The 19,011-nt window shown below is 36.3% G+C and overlaps 2 protein-coding genes across 4 annotated transcripts; one reads left to right on the top strand and one right to left on the bottom strand.

Annotated features, from left to right (window-relative positions):
* Positions 1 to 507: 507 nt before the first annotated feature.
* On the top strand, positions 508 to 5,423 carry LOC133875186 (protein TORNADO 1). The gene is made up of 3 exons (XM_062313221.1): positions 508 to 2,013; positions 2,112 to 3,350; positions 3,819 to 5,423. The coding sequence occupies exons 1-3, from the start codon at positions 508 to 510 to the stop codon at positions 5,205 to 5,207; spliced, it is 4,134 nt and encodes a 1,377-aa protein (XP_062169205.1). The 3' UTR covers positions 5,208 to 5,423.
* A 265-nt stretch (positions 5,424 to 5,688) lies between these two features.
* LOC133874826 (uncharacterized) lies at positions 5,689 to 8,567 on the bottom strand. 3 transcript variants are annotated; one of them, XM_062312691.1, is made up of 2 exons: positions 8,260 to 8,567; positions 5,689 to 7,227 (listed from the first exon to the last, which is right to left on the bottom strand). In XM_062312691.1, exon 2 carries the CDS (start codon positions 7,202 to 7,204, stop codon positions 5,921 to 5,923), a length of 1,284 nt encoding a protein of 427 aa, XP_062168675.1. In that variant the 5' UTR covers positions 7,205 to 7,227; positions 8,260 to 8,567; the 3' UTR covers positions 5,689 to 5,920. The 3 variants fall into 3 exon arrangements, with proteins under 3 accessions (XP_062168675.1, XP_062168678.1, XP_062168677.1); XM_062312694.1 differs by lacking the exon at positions 8,260 to 8,567 and adding an exon at positions 8,121 to 8,141; XM_062312693.1 differs by lacking the exon at positions 8,260 to 8,567 and adding an exon at positions 7,885 to 8,113.
* Between the last annotated feature and the right edge of the window lie 10,444 nt (positions 8,568 to 19,011).

Here is a 19,011-nt window from a genome sequence, read left to right as displayed (position 1 = left end):
AGTTTTAAGCAGTTACTCATTTTTCTTTTTCTTTTTGGTGAAAAATAGCATTACTCATGAAAAAAAAAAACATAGACATGAAATATTTTGTATGAAAGAATCATACCTTTTGGGAAAAGGGTTTTGGTTAGTGAAAAAAGAAAAATTTACTTCTGGAGAAGGTTGCCCAGAGGCCCCAGAGGAATACCTTTTCTTTTTGGGTAAGTGCTCAAAGGGAATGCCTTTAGAAAGAAGTTGAGAATATGACATAAAATAGCATCTATGCATGAGAGGCATCATCAGCACTTTCTGTCATGGACAACATTGTCAATATCAGATACAAAAGGCACAATTCGGACAGTTCAGCCAAAAAAGAAAAAGAAAGCAACGCGGCATGCATGTTACTATACCCAATTTTCAATGCCCTTGAATATATTGATGATGAAAAGCTCTTAGAGATGATGGATTTCTAGTCCCCTACCAAAGCAAACCAGTTTCTCTTGCCTTGAAAGAGTTCTCACTGTAACAATGGCATCAAACCAGGACCTCAGAGATCTCCAGTGGGTTCTGCATGCAATCAGATCCGAAAGCCTCAGCCTACACAACATCTCCTTCTACCTTTCTCAACCAACTTCAGGTTGTTACCAAGAAACAGAAAACTCTCTGAATATAAACATTTCCAAGGACAGCCTTCAACAGTTCTCCCACATCCTCACAGAATTAGGAACAGCCAAAAACATCCAATCTCTGAGAAACTTGGAGTTCCACCGGGTTGAATGGGAACTACAGCAACTAATAAATCTTGGCGTGTTGCTTGAGAATAGCTCAAACATCAAGCAAGTCGTGTTTCAAAGAAACAGATTCAGAACACAATGTTTATCAGAGTTTTCTGAAAGTCTGAAGAGAAATAGAGTGATCAAAGAGATCATGTTTTCTGAATCATCTATTGGTTATGTGGGAGCTGGGATTCTTGCTTCCGCTCTTAAGGTGAATGACAGCTTGGAAGAGTTACAGATATGGGAAGACTCAATTGGGTCGAAAGGGGCCGAGGAGCTCTCAAAGATGATCGAAGCAAACTCAACACTGAAGCTGTTGACAATTTTTGACTCAAATTCAATTACAGCAACCCCACTTATATCTGCAGTTTTAGCAAGGAACAGGGCCATGGAAGTTCATGTTTGGAGTGGAGAAAATGGAGAAAAAAATTCAAAGGTTGTCGAGTTTGTTCCTGAAAACAGCACACTTCGAATTTACCGACTCGACCTTTCAGGAGCTTGCAGGGTTGCTTGTGCCCTTGGGTGGAACTCAACAGTCAAGTCACTTGACATGACCGGAGTCCGGCTAAAATCTCAGTGGGCTAGGGAGTTCCGATGGGTTTTGGAACAGAATAGGAGTCTTAAAGAGGTAAACTTATCAAAAACTTGCCTTAAGGACAAGGGAGTCATATATGTTGCAGCTGGACTCTTCAAGAACCAGAGTTTGGAAAGCTTATATCTTGATGGAAACTGGTTCAGCGGCACTGGTGTGGAACATCTCCTCTGCCCTTTGAGCAGGTTTTCCGCCCTGCAATGCCAAGCCAACATTAGTCTGAAGTCTCTAACTTTTGGAGGTGGGAGAACAAAAATAGGAAGAGATGGGCTTACAGCCATTTTACAGATGCTGACAACCAATGAGAGTGTGACCCGGCTAGGGATATTTGATGATGAGAGTTTGAGACCAGATGATATTGTCAAAATCTTCAGGAGCTTGGAGAGGAATGCCAGTTTGAGACACTTGTCTTTACAGGGCTGCAAAGGGGTTCAAGGAGAGTTGGTGCTTCAGACAATATTGGAGACATTACAGGTAAATCCTTGGATTGAAGACATTGATCTCTCAAGAACCCCGCTGCAGAATTCGGGGAAGACCGATGGAATTTATCAAAGATTGGGCCAGAATGGGAAGACTGAACCTGAACCGGATTTGCTAAAGGATATGCCATTCACAGAGCCCAAGAGTTGTAGAGTTTTCTTCTGTGGGCAAGAATATGCAGGTAAGGTTGTGAACATGAACTGAATTTTACCTCGATGTTTTCTTCTCTAACTCAAGAAATAGAAGTGAAATAAGCAATCTTTTGTCTTGCATTTGCAGGTAAGACCACACTTTGTAATTCTGTATCACAGAATTTCTCTTCTTCAAAGGCGGCCTACATAGATCAAGTAAGAACTTTAGTTAAGCCAGTTGAACAAGCTATAAGAACAAATGGAATGAAATTAAAAACTCTCAAAGATGAAGGCACAAAGATTTCAATATGGAATCTTGCTGGTCAGCATGAATTCTATTCTCTCCATGATCTCATGTTTCCAGGGCATGGGAGCCCGTCGTTCTTCTTGATCATATCCAGTTTATTTAGGAAACCCAACAACAGAGAACCAAAGACTGCGTCTGAAATAGAAGAAGACCTTCAGTATTGGCTCAGGTTCATAGTTTCCAACTCGAGAAGAGCAGTCCAACAATGCATGCTACCAAATGTAACTATTGTCCTCACACACTATGACAAAATCAACCAACCCTCCCAAAACTTGCAGGCTACTGTAAATTCAATCCAGAGACTGCGAGACAAGTTCCAGGGGTTTGTTGACTTCTATCCGACTGTATTCACAGTTGATGCAAGATCATCTGCATCAGTCAGTAAACTCACTCATCACCTTCGGAAGACTAGCAAGACGATTCTCCAAAGAGTCCCTCGAGTTTATCAACTTTGCAATGATCTGATACAGATTTTATCAGACTGGAGATCAGAGAACTACAATAAGCCAGCAATGAAGTGGAAAGAGTTTGATGAGCTATGCCAAGTTAAGGTTCCGTCATTAAGATATAGATCAAGACATGATAATAAAGAGAAGGTAGAAATGAGGAGGCGGGCTATTGCTACTTGTCTTCATCATATGGGAGAGGTCATTTATTTTGATGATCCCGGCTTTTTAATCTTAGATTGTGAGTGGTTCTGTGGTGAAGTGTTAGGCCAGATGATAAGATTAGATGTTAGAAGGCAAAGCTCTGTGGAGAATAATGGATTCATCAGCAGGAAAGAATTGGAGAAGATTCTAAGAGGAAATTTACAGAGCCAGATTCCTGGAATGGGTTCAAAGGTATTCGAGAACTTAGAGGCTAGTGACCTTGTGAGGATGATGCTGAAACTGGAACTCTGTTATGAACAAGATCCATCAGATCCAAATTCTCTGCTATTGATCCCCGCAATTCTGGAAGAAGGCAGAGAAAAGCCACAGAGATGGCAGTTAAGCACACCTGACTGCCTTTATGCAGGACGGCATCTTGAGTGTGATGATTCAAGCCACATGTTTCTCACACCAGGCTTCTTTCCTCGTTTACAGGCAAGAAAATCTCTCTCCATCACCACCCTTCTTTTTCTTTTTCATTTGTTACTTTACTTTTTTGTTTTAAAATTTTTCCTCAAACTATCTTTGTTTAATTCCTTCCGGTTATAGATTATGCATCAATCCATTGTTATGCGCTTTAGAGTAGGGAATATAATAGCTACAGACACACAGAAAAACTGAACCTTTTTCTCTAATGACTTCATTAGGAGTCTATTCTATGTCACTTTAAGAAAAAGGATTTATAGACTTTGGAGTTAAAAGTAAGACAATAAAGCAAATAAGACAGTTTTTAGATCATAGCAAAGCATCGATTGAATTTTGCTTTTAGATTGTTTCCCTTTTCCCTTTAGTATTGAATGAACACTTAGGTTTATGTACCATGAGAGAATCAATGAGATGAAATTCCCCATAATTATCTCATGGCTCGATTTTCTAATCAAAATTTATTTGTCGGAAACGCAGGTGCATCTCCACAACAAAATCATGGGGTTAAGGAACCAACATGGAGCAACTTACAGTCTTGAGAAGTACCTCATCTCAATAAGTATCAATGGTATCTACATCAGAGTAGAGCTCGGAGGAAAGTTGGGTTACTACATTGATGTCCTTGCATGCTCGACCAAGAACCTGACAGAAACCCTTAGACTCATCCAGCATCTAATAATTCCGGCAATTCAAAGCCTCTGCCATGGGATCACCTTGACTGAAAATGTCATGCGGCCGGAATGTGTGCAAAACCTGACACCCCCCAGATATAGGAAAACCCAATTTGCGTCTCTGCAACAATTGAAACAGGCACTACTCTCGGTTCCTGCAGACAGCATGTATGATTATCAACATACCTGGAGTTCAGTATCAGACTCGGGCAGACCTATTCTAAGAGAAGGTTTTGATTTGGCTAGAGAGTTATTATCAGATGATGACTTTCGGGAAGTACTGCATCGAAGATATCATGACCTACACAACCTTGCTGAGGAATTACAAGTCCTACCTGAAAACAACTCAGATGGACCAGATCATACTTTATCCACAAGTGATGAACCCGACAAAGTTGAACCAACATTTGGTGGTATTGCCAAGGGAGTGGAAGCAGTTCTGCAGAGACTGAAGATCATTGAACAAGAAATCAGAGATTTGAAGCAGGAGATCCAAGGGTTGAGATATTATGAGCACAGACTCCTCACTCACCTTCATCACAAAGTGAACTACCTAATTAACTACAATGTCCAAGTGGAAGAGAGGAAAGTACCCAACATGTTCTATTTTGTTAGAACAGAAAACTACTCAAGGAGATTGGTCACAAACATAATTTCTGGGATGAACGCACTCCGGCTTCACATGCTATGTGAGTTCCGACGAGAAATGCACGTTGTTGAAGATCAGATGGGCTGTGAACTGATGCAAGTTGATAACGTGGCAGTAAAGAGTTTGGCTCCATACATGAAAAAGTTCATGACACTGTTAACATTTGCTCTTAAGATAGGAGCCCATCTAGCAGCTGGTATGGGAGAAATGATACCCGATTTGAGCAGGGAAGTTGCCCACCTAGCTGACTCTTCCCTTCTTTATGGGGCAGCAGGAGCAGTTGCAACTGGGGCTGCAGGGGCTGCAGCTATGGGACGTGTGCAGGGGAGCCGGCATAGAGGCTCTAGGGGTATTCAGCAAGACCTAAGAACAGCACAGCAATGGGTCGTGGACTTTTTAAGGGACAGGAGGTGCTCAACTGGAAAGGACATTGTAGAGAAGTTTGGATTATATAGAGTAAGATACAGGGACGATGGCCAGATTGCTTGGATCTGTAGGAGGCATATGCACATCAGAGCAAATGAAATAATTGAAGTCCCCATTTGAAAGTACGCCAAAACCTTGAGTAGGATACGAAAGTGTTTATTTTCCTTTTCATTATCTGTGTTGTTCCCTATTGTAAAGAACTTACGATTGTAGAAGTGACTTCAATGCATTTTTAACGTGTATGGATCTTGGTTTGCAGTAGTGAACTTTCACCTTCGCAATTTTATCAGCCAACATTCAAAAGATAACATGATATTCTGTTTCTGGATAGACATATTTACATTTTATCAAAGATTAACAGAGCTGGTAAAAAATTGTGGAATTTCAAATATACACCGGCCAGTCAAACTCAGATGAAAATATGGATAGAGACTTACAAATATAATATGTTAAATGGCCGAAAGCAAAATCATGGATGCTTCGGCCTCGCTAACTTTTAGCTTTGAATCACCATGTGAATGTGGGACCAACACATCATTCTTGATGCAAATACATGATTAAACTATAGTTAGATGGAATTTGATTTCATAATAATTGGTAGTTGAGGAAGACAAAATCAGAATAGTTCATATATATGATAGCAGCTGCGATAGAACAAAGCTTCTAAAGGGGGTACAAAAGTGTCATGATTTCCTGCCATCTATTACATCTCAACATACAAAGGAAAACATCACATTACATAACACATTATTACACCTCAGTACTAGGTATTAGTCTTCAGTCTAAATCTAAAGTCACCTGTCTGTCTTCCTCCGCACCACTGTAACAAAAGCTTAGAAGAAAGCCCTACTGCCATAAAACACACGGGAACCAGTGTTCTTTGATGCCTGTAATTTCTGGTCAGAGCTTGAATTTCCTGAATTGGTTGGTCCATTGTCAAGGTCCAAAGGTAGCTTCATCTTTGCCAATGACTCAGTAAACTGCTGCATGCTTTTCATGTACATGTCCACTATGTCCTGCTGCACCACCTTTTGTTCTGGCTCAATATTGACTGCGACAACAGGCTTTGTTGGCACCCCACCAGAGGAATCACTCTCACCATCTTTAACATCTGCAGAACTCTCTTTTGGAGCAGAATCACGTTCCTGATTCGGAGATTTTGATGCTTCCAGAGCATCAGAAGACTCTGAGCTTGCAGGGTCCGAAGGAGAAGAAACCCCATTAGTTGACACACTGCTCGGAGGAGAATCAATCTTTGAATGCTGGATAGATTCAACTGTACCAGTTGAGAAGCTTTCTACAACATGAACACCCACCTCTGAACTGAGATGGTTTTCTGCATCAGAAGCTGCAAAGCTCTCAGAGCTCTCAGAGTCCAAACTGTTACATGGTAACGCAAAATACTCTGAAACCATCAACTGATCTTCATTATCAATCTTAGGATCTGGGAACTCAATCTTATCAAAATCACTTGGGAGTGACTCAGATATCTCCGTGTCCTGCTCAGTTGCATTCGTGGCCAAAGCAGTTGAAATTGCAGGAATAGCCATTACTTCCGGTGAAGCCCCACTATAGGAGAGAGACAACTGAACAAACCCCGCTGGGGAATGGAGCAGATCAGTTGAAGATAAAGAGAACTCTTTCTCCAATTTCCCATTCTTGAGAAGGACTTCAGATAACGGCACCAAAGCGAACCCCAACAACTGATCTTCAAGATAATTCCTGACCCTGCTCAACATCCATATCTCACATTTGAGCGAGGAATCAATAGTCCAAACATTGAGACGGACATTGTCGTTGAAGACTGGATTCCTCCCACCACCATTAATGGTTTTGGTGGAGACTGTGTTTTCAGGATCGCTAGTCAGGCAAAGCTTAGCATAAACATCTTGCTTGTGGTATATGCAGATGTTATGGATGTCCCTAGCCTGATGTACGTAGACATCAAGAACACCAATGCAGTCCTCTATGTTAGACACCAGAGCTTCCTTGCTGTTGACCTCCATTCCCTTTGATAAGGGACCAGGGCTCTGTATGAAGAAGTCGGATTTCCGCATCTCAGACTCGGCAACGAAGGAGTTCTTGAATGGTGACACAACAGATTGTGGGGAGTCCATGATATCTCACCCAGAAGTTAAACCTGGAAAAGCACAAGAAGATAAATTTGCAAAAGTAAACGACCTCAAATTAGACAAGTTAAGACTTTCCTAAACAGTCCCAAAGACAAAAAGCTCAATAGAAAACGAAAGTGAAGACAAATATTGATTCTTTGAACTGAAAACCAAAAGCAAAGAACCAATCACCAAATCAGAAACTCTTGATCTGGTGAAAACCTAGGACATCAGATCCTATACCTAAGCAAATTTGTGAACCGCCCTGATGACTAAAACTAAAAACCAAACCGAGAATTAAACAAAGTGACACCCAGCCTAAGCGAAAACAAGAGTAAATTCTCAAGCCCAGGAGCAAAAAATTTACAGAACAAGGCCTTTCACATGAACTACAAAACCTAGCCCGAGCTACAAAGAAAACAAAATTCTCAAACCACACGCCAAAACCCCACGATATGGGACCTTCAAGATGAACAACTTCAAAGCCTAGGCCCAACCTTAAATCAGACAAAAGCCAGTTCTGAAAGACAATCCCAAACCCAAAACCAAAATTGAGCTGAAACTTATAGCTGTTATCACAAAACCCCAAAACAAAGAACCCCAGAAGTGAAACTTTTACATCAATTACTTGAAAACCAAACCTCAAAGCAAAAAATCAAGCTTGAGCTCAAGAGAACCAAAATTACCAAAACCCCTAAAAACTGAGACTTTCCAGTGAGCAAGTTCAAAACCCAGACCCCCAAACTTTAAAATAAGCAAGACCCTTCAACAGTGATCCCCGCAGATATGAACAGTTTCCAATAAAGCTACCAACTTTTCCTCCACAGAAACACAATTAACCGGAATCCGAGGGAGTGAAACAAGGAGAGCAAAAAGAAAAAGCACAGTAACCCAGATCGTGTCAGAGAATTCTAAAACATACCCACTTGGAATTTCTCCTTCAACCCTCAACAACACAAGAAATACAAAGAAACGACAGGGACAAAAAAAATTAAAATCAACCGCACAAACAGATAAAAATAGAAAATAAAAATCTGAAATGGGTGTTGTCTTTTTCTTACCCTTGGCTCTAAAGTCAAACCGATTTGTCTACAACCTGTGGCTCTAAGCGAAGATCCGTTAACGACCCAGTTCGTAAATCGAGGTGGTGTTGGAGAGCTCAAACCGTGAACTGCTTGTGGACGGATGAATATAAAGAGAACAGCGCAAAAATCTATCACACTGAGAATTTCAGGTGCGTGTGCTGAACTTTGTCGGAAGGTGAGTATTAATATGAGTATCTGATGAATGCGTACGTCTATTTATGGGGATATTTTTGTGTGTGTGCTTTTCATGGAATGCTATCTCCGCCTTTTGGCTAAGATCAATCAGTGTGTGTGTTTAGTTTAATTGGGATATTTTTATTTGTTTTTGGGGATGGAGACGATGCGGTTGCAGATACACCGCCCCACGCGTTGGCCTCAGCCGGACCAATCAGATAGGCTGTTGGTGCGCTTTGTTGGTGGGACATGGAAACATGGGGTCACAGACACACACATGTACCGTTCCGACTCTGGAGTTTGTCATATTCTCAGCAGGCTATCCTTTTCAGGTTGTATTTTTGGGCTTGCAATCATGTCATGTGGACATTTTTGATCGGTTTCATGGGAAAACTACTTTTACTTTTCTGTTAATTCTCATGTTTATTTCAACAAAATTGAGTGAAATGGAATGGATTTGGCTCAAGGGTACTAGGACTCTTACCCTTATAAGTGGATGGACATTACCATTGAAATGTGATGTTCTTTGGACTTAATATTGCTCCTTAATAGTCCTTATTGTTTTTAAGATGACTTTGGTTTGTTTCATGTGTTGGTGTCACAAGACACAAGTTCGGGGTGTTATGCCTCTCGAAGATATATATATATCTTCTAATGGATACAGTTTTAGTCAAATTCTGTCTATTAAGCTTATATTTATCTTTAGAATATGTGATTTTTACATGCATTTTGTGAGAATCGTATGCTCTATGGATAGATTACAGTTTATAGGTTGAGTTGAGAATTTTCTTCAACATTCAAAATGCAGGTGAGAATCGGTGCTCTAAGAATATATGTTAATTTAATAAATTAGGTTGAGAATAATTAATTGAGATGAAACTTTGCCCTTTTCTAAAAGAAAGGTAAGAGATTTATCCATTATTTGCTCTCAACACATGGTTGGAGGAAAATGCTATTCAAGCTACATGAAGATTTGAACCAACGTAAGTACAAGCTGAATTCATAGAACAACCAATTCTTTTAAAGGTGTCATTGGAAATAGGAATGTATACGCGGGTGTGGTTATTGTCAATAATTATGTTCACATTCGCATTATGTGATTATCACTTTTAAGTATCTGCATCCGTATTATACGATTACTAGATGTTATCTGCACGATTATTGCTATTATTAACCTTGTCCGCATATTAGGCAATAAACATTTTGGGCCTATTTTAGTCTTTTAAGCTTTCTTTCTTTTCCCTTTTTTTTTTTTTTTTTTTTTTTTTCTTTTAAGCTCTATTACAGTGAAAAGTGAAGTGAAATGAGAGAGAAATGATAAAATATTCAATAGCTCATGAAATTTGTGAGCCAAATTTGGAGTGAAATTTTGACAAAAGACAATAAAGAAATTATAGAGAGTTTGTTGAAGTTGATTTTTTTAAGTTTTTCAACAAATTTTGGTAAAAATTTTGAAATGGAGAGCTCATTAGAAATGCTCTTAAGAGAGTTAACCTATTGTGTACAAATTCAAAAATGAAAAAGAAGAGATGGAGAGAGAGAGAACATACATTCACTTTTTCTTTATGGATTATGAGCCATAATCACTCTAATTTATGCCTATAATAGATCAAAAACTTGGATTGGTCGAAATAATAGTCACTCATTTTGTCCCACAACTCATATATATATATATATATATATATTATGATGAATTTGTTTATATATACCTTTAAACTGTTATCCGCATTTGCATATGCGGTTAGTGATTTTTACTATTCTTAAAACAGATAGCAGATAACAGTTATTAACAGTTAGTTGTTAGTTGCGATTACTATCCGTTCGCATGTAAGTCCTAATTAAAAATGGACCATTGAGGAAGTACTAGGAGTAGCCACACTCAATAGTCCTTATTGTTTTTAAAATGACTTTGGTTTGTTTCATGTGTCGGTGTACACAAGACACAAGTTCGGGGTGTTATTCCTCTCGAAGTGACATTTTCAACTTATATTACTTTAGTTTTTTTTAAAAAAAAAAAATAAATAAATAATATCTTCTAATGGACACAGTTTTACTCAAATTCTGTCTATTAAACTTATATTTATCTTTAGATATGTGATTTTTACATACATTTTGTGATAATCGTATGTTCTATGGATAGATTACAGTTTACATGTTGAGTTGAGAATTTTCTTCAACATTCAAAATGCAGGTGAGAATCCGTGCTCTAAGAATATATGTCAATTTAATAAATTAGGTTGAAAATAACTAATTGAGATGGAAACTTTGCCCTTTTCTAAAAGAAAGGTAAGAGATTTATCCATTATTTGCTCTCAACACATGGTTGGAGGAAAATACTATTCAAGCTACATGAAGATTTGAACCAACATAAGTACAAACTGAATTCATAGAACAACCAATTCTTTTAAAGGTGTCATTGGAAATATGAATGTATATGCGGGTGTGGTTATTGTCAATAATCATGTCCATATCCGCATTATGTGATTATCACTTTTAAGTATCTGCATACGCATTATACGATTACTAGCTGTTATCTGCAAGATTATTGCTATTATTAACCTTGTCCACATATTAGGCAATAAGCATTTTGGGCCTATTTTAGTCTTTTAAGCTTTCTTTTCTTTTCTTTTTCTTTTTTTTTTTTCTTTTTTTTTTTTTTTTTTTTTTTTTTTTCTTTTTTTTCTTTTAAGCTCTACTACAGTGAAAAGTGAAAAGTAAAAGGAGAAAGAAATGATAAAATATTCAATAGCTCATGAAATTTGTGAGCCAAATTTGAAGTGAAATTTTGACAATAGACAAAATAAAGAAATTATAGAGAGTTTATTGAAGTTGACTTTTTTGAGTTTTTCACCAAATTTTGGTGAAAATTTTGAAATGGAGAGCTCACTAGGAATGCTCTTAGGAGAGTTAATCTATTGTGTACAAATTCGAGAAGAGAGAGAGAGAGAGAGAGAACAAACATTCACTTTTTCTTTATGGATTATGAGCCATAATCACTCTAATTTATGCCTATAATAGATCTAAAACTTGAATAGGTCGAAACAATAGTCACTCATTTTGTCCCACAACTCATATATATATACATATTACAAATCCAAAACATAAATTAAGTCTAAATGTAACACATTCAAAATGATGTCATTTTGATGAATTTGTTTATATATACTTTTAAACTGTTATCCGCATCTGCATATGCGGATAGTGAATTTTACTATTCTTAAAACAGATAACGGATAACAGTTATTAACAGTTAGTTATTAATTGCGATTACTATCCGTCCACATGTAAGTCCTAATTAGAAATAGACCATTGAGGAAGTACTAGGAGTAGCCACACTTGTAGTATAATTCTTCATTTCTCTCTTCTTCTTTTTTTACTACTACTTAGTAAAAAATACCAAGGGCCTCTTGAAGAGTACAACACAATCAACTTAGCATGAAAATGCCTCATGTACTTTATTTGTGAATAGTAATGTATTATCAATATTTTCACATGTAATCCTTCATTTGATCATCATATATCACCCTAGGCATTTTTGTTCTTCAAAGAACACAGCTCTGTTATTGCCAAGATGAGTGGCATGAAGGGGTCAATTATTAGGTGGATCTAGACTATTCTATTCTAACTCTTCTTGAAATTTTGAAAAAAAAGAAGAGAAAAGAAGTAGCAAAATTGTACCCAACTGCCAAAAAGGCTCCGGTGGAGGAAAATTGCAAAAAGACAAATGCACTGGTGTTGAGACTTGAGAGATGGTTCATTTACCATCATTATGATAAGATGGTACCATACTTTTGTTAAAGCAATGTCTCCAACACATACTATATAGTAGTATATGCGTATTTTCCAAGGATTATCCTGATCATGACTTTACACAAAAAAACAAATTAATATATATAAATATATATTGCTGATTCTTCTCTCCTTTTCCCCATATGATAATTTTCTTGGCTCACCGACAGCAAGACAATTATTAGGAGGTTCTTTTTCTTTTTTTTTTTTCTTTTTTTTTTTAACAAAATTTAACTGTAAACATTGTAAAATTGATAGAGCTGACAATTATTCGAATTCGACACAAATTTGGTAGTGGGTTACGATTAAAGGGTTTGACCCGTTTAATTTAATGGGTCGAATTATAGTTGGCGTATATAATTTAATATTCATACGTCGACACCGTCCGAACCCGACACATGAACACAAATTACCACTCCTACTTAAGACAATCTTTGCCGTTAATTTGAACTTCTTTTTTTTTTTTTTTTTTTTGGAGGTAAGCCAAACTCATGTTATAATATATATTTGTTTAAAAAAGGTAGGCAGAATTTTAGATGCTAGTTTAATCAAGAGCACCTAAAAGAAAAGGAAAGGAACGTGGAACTTGGGAGAACTACCACTTTATATATAGTAGCAAAAAATTTCCACCACTAAAGAGGGTGAGAGCACTTAGCTTTATTTATTTATTTTTATTTTTGTTTTTATTTTTTATTTTTCCATTCTTTATAGTGGGGCCTATTGTGTGTTTCTTTCGAGGTATTGTTTGTACACTGTATTATTCAAACTAAAGTGAGGGTTCCAAAGCCAAATAATAGAAATAAAAGGCTAATAATATGGTGGGTCCTTGCTTTATTAATTCAAATATGACTTTGTAGGGTTTCACAACTTCACTATTCAATGATCTTAACTCCCTTTTGAAATCATACAATCCATCCAACAAAGTGGACTTTTGGGTTTTGAGGAGATGGCCTACAAAGAAGCCAAAAGGGACCCCCTTTCCCTTTTCTCAAGGTGAACCTTTGGCCGATCAGAGTCTCCCCCCATGAAAGGGAATAGGGATAGGGATGGGAGACTCTCCCTTTCTTCTTTGTTTCTTTTTCTTTATCTCTTTGTTGGGTGATGGAGAAGGATGAGGGCCATGAGGCCCAGATGGGAAGTATTTCACGAACAGCGATGCCGTAATTAGCGTATACTTTTGAAGACTGCGAAAAAAAGAAGAAGGAAATGTTGGTTTTAGGACAAAAATACCTTTGTGGGTGGCGGTAAGTTTCTTGGCGACCTGGCCCCACTCTTGTGGATGTGATTCATGGGGGCCCCTACCCCATAGAGGTCGTTACTGGGGGGGGGGGGGGGGGGGGGGGGGGTGTGTGAAAGATGGTGGGTCACGAGGACCCCCCACCCTGCGAGTAGGCCACCTTTGCAAGGTGGTCACGAGGGATCCTCCATCCTCGCGACCCACTTATAATTAAGGGGAGGAAGTAGTCACGAGCGTAGAAAAGTTCTTTGTGACCCATCGTAAAGAGTCAGAGGTGGGTCGCTGGGAACTTCCACACACCCTACGACCACGTCGTCAAGACATCAGGAGGTGGTCATAGAGATGAGGGGGTCTCCATGCATAAACCACCTCCATGAGGATAGCGTTGGGTTGTCCGGAATCCCACCATCGTCTACCGATGTGATTTTTCATACAACCATTCCTCTCTCTTTTCTTTTTCTTTTTTAAAATGATATATTGATGTGTTACATGGCTTTTTGTACATGTAACAAAAATTCTGTTGCTATTTTAGACGGCAGCACGATTATTAAATTTGTCACTTCTAAAAACTCATAAACTTTTTGATAAAATGATAAACGTACCACTTGGATCAAAATTATATTTAACCCAAGTATTAATTATTAATCCATCCACTAAACTAGTTTCCAAGTCTAGAAACGTATATGGTGTCCACTAAACTAGCTTTCAGTTGAGAAAACTATGATGTGGTCCTTTGAAAATTCCTTCTTAGCTTGGATGGTGGGGATTAGATTGTTGAAGATCAAAATGCTACTTATTTTTTATTCTATTTTCCACGTGATCTTAGAGAAAAAAAAAAAAAAACAAATAATCCAACTCATTGCAAACGTCAATGTTGATCATAAAATTGGTCCCTAAGCCGATTCTAGAACTATTGGGTAAAGTTTTTTAACAATTTTATTAATGAAATTGTTTAAAATTCGGACAACAAATTATTAGGTATCGGGATAATTCCAAGCCGTTTAATAATGGCTTTATTTGTTAAACTATTCTCATTTTTATTTTTATTTTTTGTTTTCAAAATAAAAACATTAGAGTAATGTTATTTACAACATTTTTTTCCCACAATTATTCTATAGTGTCGATGTGTCAATTCTAATCTACTAAAATATATTGTCGTATAATCATAATTGTAATCCTTGTTATTGATTATCAAATTATTGTGATTGTGGCAGTCCCAACCTGTTAGAATACATTTTATAGAAATATATTCTAACATAATTAACCCTTGATTATTATTATTATTATTATTATTTTAACAATGATTTATCTAAGGGTTGGTTGAGAAACGGCATTAACTGTTTGGTGCCATTTATATGGCCTAAAACGGCACTAAATGTAGTTTTATTATTATTATTATATTGCAATATTGTGAAATAGTGGTAAGATAAAATGTATTTTCTAGAATTATTCAAAACATTAACAAACAAACTAAAACATAAAACAGTCAAAATTATTTTTATGTTTATTTCACATCAATATATATATATATATATATATATATATATATATATATATATATATATATATATATATATATATATATATATATATATATATATATATATATATATATTTTGAAGAAAAAAAATTAACAAAAAGGATATGCATGGTTTTTGGACATAGCTGGTGATATTCATGGTCAAATTGAGATTTTTAAATTTTAGAAAAAAAAAATTCACAAATAATAATAATAATAATAATAATTAAAAAGAAAAAAGAAAAAAAGAAAAAAGGGAACATCGAGACAAATAATTGAATGGGAAATGTCAGCAAATCTTGACTCTTCATGAACTCGTTTCCCAGATGACACCTGGGAATCATGAGGTTTAATCCTATTTTTGGTGTTATTTAAATGGTGCCTTTGACTTATTTTACAGCCTTGCCTCCTTGATTAATTGTTCACCTAATCCCACATTCCCTGATCTTAACAGGCATATATATATATATATATATATATATATATATATATATATATACACGATTAAACAATTTTCAGATCATTCCATCACAATGCAAGCCCTTAAAAAGATTTAGAAAATCGTAATTGGGTTCTTTCATAAGTGGATGCCCCAATGAAACTCAAGACAATTAATACCAATAAGATTGAAATCCCTTAGCAGGAAATCTGCAAAAAGTTCCATATGGAGTGTCCCCTAAGCAAAACAGCGAATTAAACTTGCTCCACTATGCAAATTGAAATATGCCATATCTGTTGGAAAGAGACTTCCCTACTTTTCTATCCAATAAAAAGTGGAAAAGGATGTCACTGTTGAAGATGCTTATCCAATCTAGCAAATATATGACCCCTACCATGGAATAAATTATATTCCATTCGATCGAACATGCCAAAAATTTACCCCCCATTTTGTTTTTCGTCTTGTCTAAATAAGGTCGACGGTATTTGCAGAGAAATCTAGAAGAAATGAGAATCTTTCCGTTGAATACGGAGGGATGAGGATGAGATAATTATATGAGAAATATTATGTACACTCTAACGTGACAGTGAAAATCACTACTAAATAATATGCACTTGAGAGCTTAAAAATGGGTGTGTACCATTTCTCTAATCATATTGACAAACTCACAATGAGACAATGGGTTCAGGCCTAAAGTTGAGAGGCCGTGGATATGTTCTCCATACAACCATGAATTGGATCGAATTTCTTGAAAATTCTTGCAAGAGAGGGCTGGTGTGAGAGTTGAGTGCCTCAGACAAATGAACCCGGCATCATGGACTGCCCGGGGCATCTGGGCTCCGCGCTCATTTTCTATCATCTTGTTCGAATCACTTAAAATTCGGGCAAAAATTTCAAGAATCCTCATTCCTAATTCCTTGTTAGTGTTGCATGTAAATTCTAACATATCAAAAAGTGGACTCAAGATGGCTACAACTTCAAGATTTATGTACAAAGTCAGTCACTAGAAACTACACTAATTTATCCCCCCAAAATTTCCTTGTTATTTGAATTCATCTGCACAAGCATGAACAGCTTGAATAGTTCAAGAGAAGGAGTGAACAGAAAAGAAAAAGAAAAGAAAAGAAGAGGAAAGACAGCACATGTGAACAAACGCTTAAGACCGGCATTGAAAAGGTGGCATATAATATTTGGAGAAAAGGAAAATGGAGAACAGCTGGTGGGCTTTTTGAAGGTTCAACTGGCGAGGCTTGAAGAAACAGTGCAATAGACTCTTGTGGTGGTTGCTACTTGCTAGTATATGCTAGAAAGAGGAGCTTTTTGGCAGGATTAAGCAAGGGATTGCAGGGCCTACAATTTTAAAGATTTATAGAATTAAAGAATTAGTTAATCGCCCGCCAAATTTGAAGAGAAAATGACAGTTAAGCTTAAAGTGTTATGTTAGAGAGTCATTCGATGTTTAAATCAATGCCGGTTTCGAAAAGGCAACAAGCCAATAAAAATTGTAAAAAATTAAGTGTTTGGCTAGAATAATACGTATGTCGTGAGTGATCTCATTTGTCTCTCTTTATGACATGTCTTCTCATGCTTCGTCGATTAAGAAGAGGGGTTTATAGGGTAACTAATTTGATTCATTCACTTCATTACGCAAACATTTCTTTAGCCTTATAGAATGAAGGGGCGTTATCAATCTAGATGGCAATAGTCAGAATATTATAGATACGACTTCTCTTTATTATTTGTGCACCGGTCCATCTTGGCCTGATTGAGTTTGGTCTATCCATAAGACTTGTCATAAATGGGTTTTTTGGGCTAACCAAATGAGCTGAAGAGGCCTACTTATAGAGATTTATTATTGAGTACAGCGTAAATAGTAAAATAATAATAATAATATTAATAAAACGAAGCTAATTGGTTGTCGGAATTTTTATTTTTATTTTTATTTTTTAAAAAAAACAAAAACTCTATAATGACTGATATGTTAAATTTCTAGGGCAAATTGTGAAGGAATCCACATAGTTGGGTTCAAAGTTTGTCTCATCTCAACCTTTAGGAGGTAGGTTGCCTACCGTTGTGAGTTTATAGGGGCCCTCATGGATTCAGCCTGTTATCACCTAAATAAAGAGACAGCTGCGGTGAGCGTACCGTTAGATTAATTAATTAATAGTCGGCTCCGACTTTTGCCCCACCGGCCACAACGGCTAGTTTTTTTTTTTTTTTTTTTTTCTTTTTTTCTTTTTTTCTTTTTTTTTTCTTTTTTGAACGGAAACGGCTAGTTTTTTTTGAATCTTCTGGATGGACTAATTAATTTGTCACCGCCTCTGAACCACACATCGATAGCATGTAAACAATGTGAGTTCAGGTGAGATTTCAGAATATTTTTCTAATTTTATTATACCCAACAAAAACTATCAAAAGTGGTATATTATTATTATTATTATTATTATTATTATTATTATTATTATTATTGGGTTTCACATACCCCCACTAAAATAATTACAAGATAATTTTCAGTAATTTTTTTAACCGGAAGCAATCCAAAGCCATTATTACTCCTCTTCCTTTGTGTGAATGAGCTACATGTACTTAAACTTTTATAAAATGAGTCTTACTGACTGATGTTGAGCTTATGGAGATAATCAGAATAATTAATAAAAAGAAATGTTATGTGTACTAATGAATAAGCTCAACATCATCTTAATAAAGCTCAATTTGTAGTTTAAGTACATATAGCATTTCTTCAACCCATTAAGTGATGCTATTGTTTTGTGAAAGTGCATCCGTCAATTTTCAATATCAAGCTTGCATTATGTTGATTTTCAAGCACCTAAAGATGCTTAGAATTAAATTTTATTTGGGACGTGTTTGGTATTACGATTTTTCAGACAAAAAGTACGATTTTAAATCAAAGTATCAAACTACGTAAATATATCGTTTGGGAGGGCCATTTTTTTTAAAAAAAAAATATTAAAATTTGAAAAAATATATTTTTAAAAGAAAATTCTAATTTTATCGATAGCAGAAAAAGAAAAATCTTAATTTTTGAAACTTGAATGTTCAAGAATCAAGGAGCGAGGCCACTCCTGATACAGATGAAGTTTATCATACCTTGATCCACGTTGATCTGTGATCATATTAGTTTTGATGGGTTTGTTTTGGACATGACTCGAAATCACTTGGCAGTGTTACGAGATTAAGATGTAGGGTATCTTGAAAATTTTCATGTTTTCAGCTTAAAATTGTAAATTTTTAACTTTAAAGGTATGATTGCAAAAATATTAAAATACCATGAGTAAGTAAAATTTCCATAAACAACCCCATAAAAATTCAATTTTGATGCAAGAGAGGGCTCCAGAAATTTTCTTTTATATTGTGTAATTTTTCTAACATTGAATCATTTAATAAATAAAATTTTAATAACTCTATCATGAAGTTGAATTTCTGAAGACCTCTCAAATAAAGAAATCAAAATGAAAAGAAAAGAAAAAAGAGAGAGAAAGATGATAGCCATAGGTAGGGCATTTAAATCATTTCATAACATTTGAAAACCAATTTAGAGATTAAAAAGAA

This window comes from Alnus glutinosa, chromosome 8, assembly GCF_958979055.1.
Source record: "Alnus glutinosa chromosome 8, dhAlnGlut1.1, whole genome shotgun sequence".
In the NCBI taxonomy this organism is placed as follows: Eukaryota; Viridiplantae; Streptophyta; class Magnoliopsida; order Fagales; family Betulaceae; genus Alnus; species Alnus glutinosa.
Note: the sequence above shows the minus strand (reverse complement) of the source record. Positions and strands in the feature narration are given on the sequence as shown.